This window comes from Grus americana, chromosome 3 (genome assembly GCF_028858705.1).
Source record: "Grus americana isolate bGruAme1 chromosome 3, bGruAme1.mat, whole genome shotgun sequence".
NCBI lineage: Eukaryota > Metazoa > Chordata > Aves > Gruiformes > Gruidae > Grus > Grus americana.
Window position 1 is genome coordinate 92794994 of NC_072854.1, and position 11620 is coordinate 92806613.

The 11620-nt window shown below is 40.3% G+C and overlaps 1 protein-coding gene across 1 annotated transcript; it reads right to left on the reverse strand.

Moving 5' to 3' along the window:
* Positions 1–352: 352 nt before the first annotated feature.
* On the reverse strand, positions 353–9809 carry GLO1 (glyoxalase I). Its single transcript, XM_054821815.1, has 6 exons — positions 9670–9809; positions 8414–8496; positions 6891–7031; positions 6008–6075; positions 4816–4905; positions 353–2650 (listed from the first exon to the last, which is right to left on the reverse strand). The coding sequence occupies exons 1-6, from the start codon at positions 9748–9750 to the stop codon at positions 2562–2564; spliced, it is 552 nt and encodes a 183-aa protein (XP_054677790.1). The 5' UTR covers positions 9751–9809; the 3' UTR covers positions 353–2561.
* Positions 9810–11620: the final 1811 nt, after the last annotated feature.

The window sequence follows — 11620 nt, forward strand, 5'->3', positions numbered from 1 at the left end:
AAAACACATTTTAGCCATCAAAACCTAAGTAAGTTGCAAACAGAGTGCTTTGTCTCATTGCTGTAGCTCTCATGCTTCTCAGCACTATTCTCATCCTACTAGCTTCAGAAGATCTCATACTAGAATTACACTACAATAGTCTTCAAATTAGGAGTTCTCTTAATTGCTGCTGTAAGGTATTCTGCAGTATTATGTACCTTTTTTTAAGGAAGGGTGAGGTTTCATGACTCAGCTGAGCCAACCTCACTTTCTGCTAAAACAAGCAGCTGTATTTACTCTTTCAGGAAACTAAGAAGCCTTGAACAGACTCCTCATTTCTGCTTAATAAACCTGGCATAAAATTAACCCAGCATTCAAGAAAATCTTTGCCACTTTATTAAGCTAAGTTAGCCTGCTTGGGGCAGGGGGTGCAATGTCAAAAGCTCCACATCTGGGACAAAGATGACTGTGAGATCATGTGGTGACAGCTATTAGGACAGCTCACTCAGGACATGTCACTCCCAACAGTAGCAACTATATTGTCTCTATCAAAATGACCTAACATATAGGAGAATAATCAACCACACAAGGAACAAGACAGGGAACAGGGTAGGTATTAGTTCTGGAGGTATGGGAGGGCAGAAATAGAGAATGCAACTGTGAACCAACAGTGTTATTGTTGCAGAATAAAGGCAACTTGGCCAATATTCAAGAAGGGAAAGAATCTGTTCTATATGAATGACACTGATAAGACACAACCTAAAGCACAGTATCTGCTTACGTAGAGACCAGCCAGAAAATATGACATAAATGACAATTTAAAAAATCAGGGTTGCTTCATATAACAGAAAACTGAAAAAAAAGATTATCTTTTGAGTTACTGTCTACCTTGCAATGAATTTATGATTGATTGCACATCCATAGGGGTATTAAGCACAGCAATAGTTTTCACATTCTGTTTTCCAACACCTACTAAGGCTCAGACAAAGCATATAATCTATTTTCGTTTACCCTTGGAAATGAGTAAGATATCTTGGATTAAGTTTTATGAGTGATTTTTCATGTGGAGCTCTAAAATTACTGCATTTATATATGCTAGCTTGTTAAGATGAGGCAGACCAGAATTAAGGATTTTTCAGATAAGGAGAGATGACAGTAACACTCAGCATTTAGGTCATTAGCATAGTAGAAATCAATTGCAGTACTTTCTACATTTCTGTTTTAATTTATAAGCCAGGGAGTTATGGACAGTTATTAACTCTGCACATTATCCTCATTACTAAAACATCCTGCCAATCAAGTCACACAGTTATCTTCACTACTGTACTCCCAATTCATATTCTACCTTTTATCACCAGATTTCTTCTCCAAAAAGAATCCACAAAACAAAACAAATAGACATTCAGCTACCTAGGATTCAAAAAAGAAAAGAAACAGCTCACAGTTCTTTAAAATTATTTTGTAGTTTTCAGCAATGCTTTATCTGGAAGTGAACTGCAATGCCATTACACTACTCAATAGTCACATAACTGAGTTAAGTGCTACTCGAACCACAGTAAGACAGGGCAGAGGGCTTCTTCCTTGGTGGAAGGAAAAACAGGATTTCAAAACTTGACATGTTTTACACTGTTCGTAACAGGTAGAACAGCATAAATTCAAATAATTTGTGTAACATAAGTGTTACATGTTTTCCTGCTATTTACAGGTATCATTTCAGTAGCCATCACTCATTTTGAGAGGGCAGATCAAAAACATCTGCTAGTAGGAAACTGTTGTTTCAGATACTTGTTTTCATTAAGCTAATGCAGAACACTGAGAGCATTTAAGTTAAATATAGCTCCAGACTTTCATCAAAATCAAATTCTGAGCAAGTTCTTTCTTGGAAAAGACAAGAAGGATGACTCTGAGTTAGCAACTAGGAGACCTCTTATCTTGCCTGTCAATCAGCAGCCAGAAGCTGAAAGACTGAATTCTTTCTGCTGGACTGATTTATTGCCTCAAAAAAGTTTCATGTTCCAGGCAAGGCTGTTTAAGCCTGCTCCTTAAAGAGTTTTGCTTGGCATAATATAAGTAAGATTAGGAATTTCAGAAACATGCTACTACTCAAGTCAAAGTTAGGCTGACATTTTTATTTTCTAGTGTACAAGATAGGGCATGAAGTCTTCAGGATCTTTTGACTTCATAAAAAAAAATTCTGAAGTTGTGGGGTTTTTTCCTCCTTGTTGAAAAACATCAGTAGTAACAGGACTTGTTGTTGTTAGTTTAAGTCTAAACAGCGTGAGATGCAGTCAATTTCTGGTCACATATCTTTTGAGTTTATTGAAATATTAGGATAGTGTTCAAGAGGAGAATCTATATTAGTGCTCTTCCAAAAGATGGTTGTCTGTTCCTAATTGGAAGCAAATTGCAGTGGCATCACAGGACAAGAAAAAGGAATTCAAGTATATTTAGGTCCAGGGGATAGTTTTAGAGGAGACACCGAAAACAACTGATTCCTCTCCATTAAGCCAGAATTTCACACTCTTACAGATTTTCTCCACGGGACTGAAAACGTGCATCTCATATAATTTACTTCATTAGAACTAAGTGAGAGTCACCATGTGGTTAGGATTCAAAATTTCAATCCAGTAGCCATCAGGATCCTGAACAAATGCAAGTCCTTTCATTTTACCTATTAGAGGAAGAAAAAAAAAAAGTTAAGACTACATAACTAGTTCTTAATGTCAAGTATGACTACCTTGAAAAGTATTTTTCCTTTTTTCCTTTTGCATGACAATTACTTCAAATTTAGACAGCTAATTCTGTAAACATCCAGATTAGTTTTTAATCAGCATTAGATCTTTCTATGCTAAATTCACAATCTCACTCTCAACAAAGCTATAGTTTAAAGTCACTTTGAAATCCTATCTTTTGTTGACTGAAGCAAGTTTTCTGCATATGCCCCTGTAAGTGTTCATCCTCTAAATTCAGAAAAAAATATTTTTGTGCTACAGGATGTTTTGATGTATTTCCTTGAACTGGCTTTGCAAGTATAAAATTCTGTGTTCCTCTGTCCTGTTCATCTCCCATCATTCCTGCCTCCACACTGAAGTTTTATGTTACTGTTTTTTGTGTCCACCCCACTCCCACAATGTGGTTTATAGCATGCATTTGGATCACCTCATAAAACAGACAAATGCAGGGCAGGAATGTTTTAAATTTTACTGTTGGAAACAATATTACTCATTAAAACAGGATCCCCAAAGTTGTCTTCAACAGCAGATGAGGATAGCACAGCCGAACATGTTATCTTTTAATTAAAAGTGTGTGGTTAACACTTTACTTCCTCTATTAGGCTATTTACTGTAACAGAACCAACCTAATTCCTCATATAGTTGTTACAAAAACTTTTGAGAGAATAGTAGAAATTTGATTCAGTAATGTAGGAAAAAAAAATAACATTAGGTGTCTCAGCTTGTACCACAAACAACAAATGTGAAATCCAAAACTTCTCCTCCTTGGCATTTGCTGCATCAATTTTCTTCCTTAATGTTAAAAGACAGCCTTTGCTCTCCCCTTCCTCCCCCACTGCTTGACTGCTTCAAGAGTTTTTTCCTGTGATTTATTCAATTTACAGTCTAAGTTTCCCCTCCTATGTACTCTGATTCTATATCATTGCACAGCTCTAAGTCAGGAGCTCTCACTTCAACTCTCTCAAGGTTCACCAGGTACTGAACAAATTAAAAAGGGCTCAGAAACTCAAAAATGCTAGAAGTACTAAGTTCAATTCTTGAAGACATCTGTGTTCCAGTTCAGTTTTCAGCTACACTTCTTACATTTGCTTCAGCTGAGAACACAGATAAGATGAAAAATCACTTGTCTCTTTTCAATGACTTGTTCTTATTCCTCTAGCAAGGAATCTAGAAAATCAATGCCAATATGTGTAAACTGAAGCTTCATGTACTAATGTTACTTCCAAATTAAAAAAAAAACCCAACAAAACAACAAAAAAAACCCAACCAAAAAAAACAACACACAAACCAAAAAAAACCAACCACTGTTAGTACTGGCAACAGTCTAGTTTCTACAGCCAGAAGGAGGAACTATCACAGATTTGTGCATGCTGCTGAGTATTAGATGTCCATTTTGGAATGCATCAGTCCTAAAACTCTCATGAGGTCTCTTCATGAAAGAGAATCCAGTTGAAAAATGCAAGACTGCTCATCGCCAATTTCTGCATTTAACTATTTTGACACAGACATTCTTTGTTTCTGTACTGTCTAGACATTTGAGCTATATATTACGCATTTTTTACTGAAAGTTATACAAGACAAATACGATATAGACTAATTAGGCTGTTTCTATGAAAGCTGACAGAACAGTTAAAATGATAATAGCTAGTAGGTGGCATCAGGTGGATTTAAAAAAAAAATAGCCAGAAAAGTCGAGAATTACTCAGTTTTAATGGGTGGGAGTAATTACGTCTTTTGAGTCATCTTATTTTCATCTGATAAGAACCAAACAGATATGAAATGTGGGAATTTGATCCATGATAAAGTAAATTCTGCAATAACTCTAGGCAGTAGTATATATAGTAAACTATGACATCAACATAGTATGTGAATGTTAGCGAAGGTCAGACTACATACAGAAGGCACACTGATTAAACTGTTGTTACTGAGATGGATCTATTGTCAGTTCTGCCCACGGTGTAAGAGGGTGCAGGGGTACCTAGTTCTAGCACATAATAGTGACAACCACTAGAAGCATATTACGCAGCTTTCCAGGAAGACCTACTAGACAGAATATATTAAAAACAAGAATAAAACTTGACTTGCTTTTCTGATCAAGGCTTACCATCATCTGGTTTCTTCACAAATTTCACTCCTAGTTCTTCAAACCTCTTACAGGCTTTATTGACATCAGGGACAGCAATTCCAATGTGTCCTGTGCAACAAGGTAAAAAGAATGAAGTACACTGTAAATATTGCTGGGTGTTCTAAGAAAAAGTTTTTGCACAAGATGAAATGCTGAGCAAAGTTTACATGCTGTAGTTCACATAAGATCTGACTGTATACAAGAAAAACATTGTTTCCAGAAAGAGGAGTATTTTGGGTATTAACATGATTCTCCTTCAGAAAGTTGGCTTTTTGATAATGCCTTTTAAAATAGGAACTTTAGAGTTAAAATATCTCATTGTTTAGATGATAATATTATCTAGCATAGGAAAAAATAAGATTTTCAATCAAACTTATCTGCATTTCCTTTCTCAAAGCACATCCACATGACAGGATTTTGTTGCATTTGCTCAGGTCAACAGTACAAGGAGTTTATCATTAATGCTATATTTGTAGAGACTTAACACTGGCACTATGCAAGGCCTGAGCTTACAAATCAATTCAGAAGCTTTAAATGTCAAGTGGCTAGATGGAGTATGAAACTTATTTCACAAGCCAGTGACCTTTCCAGCACTCAAAATGTCAAATCAAGCCACACAAATACAATCCTCAGTGCTAATGACGAACAGAATTCTCCTTCTAGCATAAAATGGGTAACCAATGGATTATAAAATAGAAATCCAAATGTAAATCAGTTTAAACACCATGATATTCTGATACACAAGAGCAATTACTGTTCTTCATTCAGTAGTTACTATTAGCATGTGTTTGCTTGCCAAAGGATTAGATTCTTTATAAGAAGTGTAACTGTGGCTCATTACTCAAACACATTTGTTTACCTATTTTCATGATCTTTCACAGCATACATGTTAGAAGAGACATAAAGGGTGAGATGCAAGTTCCCTTCTTTCCTAGTACTAGTATGTTTTCTTCAAAGTAACCTACTAGAAAAGCCTTTTCTTCCATACAAGTTTAAAATATTTTCTCTACTAGTTCTCATAAAGCCTACAGCATACACTTACTCAATAAGCTTTGCACAGAATTTATATAGATTTTTTCTAAAAAACCATGGGAAACTCCATTTTTCCCCAATACAGGAGAGAAAAAAATATAATCACAATAAACGAAAGCTTAAAAACTTAAAGACCTACCAAATCCTCGGGGATCTGAATTGCCATTGTGATAAGACTGACTTTCATCATTTTCAGTGCCCCAGTTGCTGTAAGAAGTAATTATTACATATTGAAGAAAAGCATCGAAATTAACAAATCCTAAATGTTCAGTTTCCTCAGGAGGGTAAGCTGTTTCTCCTAAGAAACCAGAGAATTTCAACTGTTGGCTGCATTCATTAAGCTCTCAAGATTTTCCGTAGTCACGGGTCCTAGGGATAGTCATGAGGCTAATCATAGCCCTTCACCAGCGTTCAGGTTCTACATATGAATGAGTCAGAGACCCTCCTGTCTCATTCAGATTAGAGAGAAGGTTGCCTGAGCCAGTTTACCTACCCATCACTGAGGAACAAACAGCGCAGGTAGCAGGTCCCAAAGCTAAGCAAGACAGTGGAGTATTTGGGAGATTCTTTCTGAACAATTACAATGATTAGTAGCGTTAACCAAATTGCCCTGTTTGTGGGAAGTGTATGCTTTGACTTAAAATCTCTTTTGATTAAATTCCAAAAGCAGTAGTTATCCATTATTAGGATGCTCTGGGGATCCAAAGACAGTTCTAACCACACTGAGTTTTCCTAAATTCTGTGGCTTCCCTACCCAGATGGCATGCATACTCAAAATACAGCAAGCATTATTTCATATTTAAGTTCCACTGTTCACCTAGCAGTTTTAAAGAGCTCTGGAAAGAGTAAGATTAAGTTTGCCAAGTATCCAAGATCTCAGCCATATTTTAAGCCTATATCACAATGAAGATATTTCCACAGTAATGATTACATGTTTTATTCAATCCAACACGACTTACACTCATCCACTTCTGTTTAATCACTGTTAGCTAAATGTCATCTCTCATTATATTAATACTTACTGTGTCAGTTCAAGTGTAGCTTTTCTAGAGAAGGTCCAAGCTGTTCTCTCAGTTTTATCTTTCGGGATATCATTTTTATCTTCATATGCCAGGAAATAGAGCGAGAACTTCATAGCAGGAAAGTCAAATTTTTGAAGCAGTCTAAATGGCAACGATTATTTTGAAATAGTACCTTAAAAAGTAATCAGGTAGCTCGCAAATAAACCAAGATGCTTCCCCCATGGAAGAATTACTGCTGTGATTTTTTGCCTTTCTGACTCTAATCCATATCTTAAAACAGCTACCTTTTGAACTATCAAATAGAAACACTCCAGAACATATTACAAACCCACAAAAATTAGAAGAATCAGATACTTCAAAGCCAAACTATCAGTAATTGAATAGCGAAGCTAGTACAAAGGCTCATGTCTTGAAGTTGTCACTCTTGTTACTTGTCCATATTTCCTCAGGAAGATATTTATGTGTATCCACTTTAAAATATCACCAAGGAATAAAAATATTTACTTTGAAACTTATTCATTCTGGGGACCTCAATGGCATCAGACAAAATTTAAGAACACAGCAGGATTAAAAACCAAACATACCTTTAGATTAAATATTTACAATTTCAATAGCTAGGTATAGTGATAAAATCCACTTCAGATGTGACAATTTAATCAATTAAAAAATACTTGAGCTCAGAAAAAGCTGCTTATAAAATTTATCCCTTTGCTAGATATAAAAAGTCACCCACTTTCCTGTGAAATATTTGATACATCTCTGTTTTCACCAAATTTCTAGAAATGGCATGGCATACTTCCAACCATTTTTATGTAGGACATTTAACCAGAAAAAGTAGGCATGCAAAACAAATCTAATTTCTTTTTCAGTTTACTAGGTATTTAATTTTCATTTTCCCAGACCCACATCTTTACCAAAGTGGAAGCAGTTTAATTTACTCTGGACTCATTTCAGAATGTTTAAAAATATGCTAGAATTTTGTTTTGAAATAACTCATTTCAAATGTCAAGAAAGCGCACAAAGCCTTAACATAAACACATTAGGCTACCGCAGGGCATCTGCCTCCCAACAGCCTTCTCCAAAAGCATGACTTTGGACCCTGTCTCCAGCTTCCCACTGCCTTGGTCTCTTATGGCCGGAGGAAGCCACCTCTGAGAACCGGTAAAAAACTTAATTTCAAGATTTATAGCAATGACTCCAGATTATAAGCACTGTTGTAAAAGTTACCAGTTAGCTGCAGGCTCAGTGAGGAGGAAGTAAGCAAGTTGTACACTGATAATGACCTATTTAAGAAAAAAAGAAGTTTCTAGTCAAGGCCAGTATTAGTTCATTTGCAGCTTCAGCATTAACTGTGGGAGTTCTCAGAGACTGCCAGACTGTCCAACTGGGCATCAGCTGATAGGCCAGCATTGCTCATGTAGTTAGGCCAATTAGTATAATTACATCAAAATAACACAAACTTTTCTTTTCAGAAGAATAGTAGGAAAAAACCAAACTTATTGTGGCATACAACTTCTACTCACGTCATTCCAAGAACTCTTGTATAAAAATCCAGTGATTTCTTAGGATCCTTTACTCTTAACATTGTCTGCTGGAACAAAAAATCCTGTGGGGGGAAAAAGGTTTATTGTTTATGAATCACCCAGAAATTAATTCTGGGTATTAACAAAGATGCCAGTTAATAATGAATCTAAAACTGGCATGTTTACAAGTAACAAACAGAGTACTACCATCAAGTGTAAATAAAACCTTTTGTCGTGATCCTATACATACAGATTTGTCTTAAAAAAAGTATGCTATTGTAACACAATATTTAAAACAAATAAATAAAACCACCACTGGTATCGCTCAATATATATTATCAGTGGTATGAAAAAAAGGCTATCATTCTTATCTTTATTATTCTTTTATGAAGCTGTACTGCACATGAAGCACTTTGCATGAAAGCACACGAGGCACGTGACTACATGATATTGGGCCTCGCTGCAGACACAGAATTTAAATAAAGCTAAACTCCTGAACTCGTTATTTTTATTATTTCATTGCACAGGCGTCGAATTTCTGTCAAGCCTGATGATATCTTGGCAGCAAAACCGCCCTGCAACTCTGTAAGGGTACTTTCCTCAAGCCGCAGGGTAACTTTATATACCAAGGGCTACCGAACAACTAAGTGGATGAAAAGTGAACGATAGGATAACCTTCGCGGGTGTATTTAAAAACAAAACAACAGATGTAGAACTGCTGACATGTAATTACAAAGTTTTCCTAAAAAAAAAAAAAGTTTGGGGTGTTTTGGGGTATTTTTTTTTGCAACCCCGGCATGCGCTGGCTGAGGAGCCCCCGCAGCGCCCCGTTACCCCGCGGCCGAGAGCAGAGCGGGCGCTCCCTCTCCTCAGCTCCAGCCCGACCGACGCCCCGTGCACCGGCAGAAGCGCTGACCGGCCGAGTGCGCCACGGCAGGCCTGGCCCCGGGACGGGGGCTCACAAAGACCGGCCCAGCGGATCCACGAAACGTGAAACCGAGCTGTATTGACCGGAGCCGCCCGCTCCCCCTCCCCAGCCGCCGGGCTGGCAAACACCGGGCCGGTCTCCCCGCACAAGAGGGGGGCGGCACACCCCGAGCGCCAGGACAGCTCCCCGCCGAGCAATGCCCAGCCACCCCTCTCGGCACTCTTCCCGGCCCCATGCCGCCTCCCATCCACCGCACGTCCGCCCGGCAAAGAGCGGGGGGCTGGCAGCGGCGCTGCCGCAGCCCCCTCGTCACCTCCATCCACCTCACCTTCGTGCTGGCATCCGGCTCCGAGCAGGCGCCGTAGGCTGCCTCATCGCTGAGACCGCAGAGCTCTGCTGACGCCGCCATGTCAAGAGAGGAGGAGGAGGAGGAGGAGGAGGAAGAGGAGGAGGAAGCAGCGGTGGCACCCGCAGGGAGGCGGTGCCTCGCTCCGCCCCAGGGCCGTCCCTGCAGCCGGGCCGCTGCTAAGCGGGGCGGACGGAGGATTGTTGCGGAGGCGGCTGATCAGGTGCAGTGCTGCCTGTTCGTTCCTATAAGCATTAACGGGAAGAAGTCCCCCTGTGGAGTTAATTAGCTGAAGCGTGGAATGAAACCATAGATCCTCCGCGTTGATGTGACAGTGCGCCCCCTCTAGCTGCCGCCCGCAGGCAGAGGATACCATAGAAATGCCGAAAGCAGGCGTAGGTACCCAGCTGCAATGGATTGTTGCTTTCTTTTGTAAACCCTGCAGACTGGCGATATCTTAGGGTGGTCTGGAAATCCGGCCTCGTTCCTTCAGGGTACGTTGTTGGCAAACGTACCCGCGGTGCGCTCGTTTTGGCATTGAGAGGTGTTGGTTTCTGCCTTTGCCTACACAGCTGGGAGACGATTTCAAATTTGACACCTTTTGGAATTACGTAGTGACGTTTTAGTATGAACAATTATTTCAGCTCTAAAAGAGAATAAGAATCTTTATTTCAAAAACTCGGCATGATTTTTTTTCCTCTCCTGGATTGAATACTCAGACTAAAATTACTTTTGATAACTGAAGAAAAAAAAAAAAAGCACTTTTGCAGTGCAGCATTCTCGCTGCGTTACTTAAGTAACTTCCCTAGGTTACATACCTAATCCCTGAGCAAGGGAATTTACGATATTAAGGTTTTTCTTCAGCCCGAGCCGCTTACGCCTCTGTGCAGAGCTCCTCGGTGCCCCGTTCAGCTGCTGGGCGTCGAGGCGGGCACAGCGGGAAGGAGCCGGCAGCGGCGCCTCTGCCCCAGCGCCTGCAGCTCCCGGCGGGAGCGAGCCCCAGGCGCGAGCAGCGCCCCAGCCGTTACGGGTCGTTCCCCCCTCAACGGTCACCTCCATCACCAGTCGCCATCTCCCTCCGTCGCGCTATGTAGCCGCAGGACCGAGGCGGAAGGGCTGGCCGCTGAGGGGGGGGATCGCCCCACGGCAGGCATTGGAACCGCTTGCTCGGCCTTCTGAGGGGGCAACGGCCGGCGGTTGTGCTGTTGGGGGGGCTGCTCCCCTCTCCCCGCGTTGCGAGGCGTAGCTCCAGCCAGGTCAGTAAGGCTCTTTGCCTGCATCTCTGCCAAAGCAGAAGTGCCGGTTAAGGCACCCCACCTTTTCAGGCGAGAGCCAGAAGCCAGTATCCCTCACGCTCTATGCTTGGGAATTCACTTTCCCTTCCTTCCCTCCCTCACCTCATCCTCCCTTCAGAGACGTGTGCTGGAAACCAGACTCACTTTTCTTGCATGAGTGGGTCCTGTAGACAAGGTTTAGGGCACTCTACAGGGGAGGAAGGGAAGCTTTAATATAAAAGCACATCTGCTGTTACAACTAGGATGGGTAGCCAGCTGGAGTTCATGCTGGTTTTTGAAGTGTGAAAATCTCAGCTGAGCCACCAGATATCTCGAGTACAGACACTTGGAGAGTCAGGGAGGATGCCAGTATACAATGTGGTCTGGTTTTAAAGAAAGCTGTGAGAACTACATTTCTTTGTCTCAGGCTTTAGAGGAAGGTATAATCTTCACTGTCCAAGTTCAAGAGGACCAGTTAAAAGGCAAGAAAATTAACATTCAACCTGTTCCACCTGAGCATCAAGGAAGAAAGCATCCCTGCAAACCTTATAGATGACCAGCCCAGTCAGATAAACATGAAGGAAAAGAATGGAATTAATTAGTTTAGATTTTATGTTTTCCTTTTTTTCATTATTTTCCTAAGTTTTTTCTTAGAATTT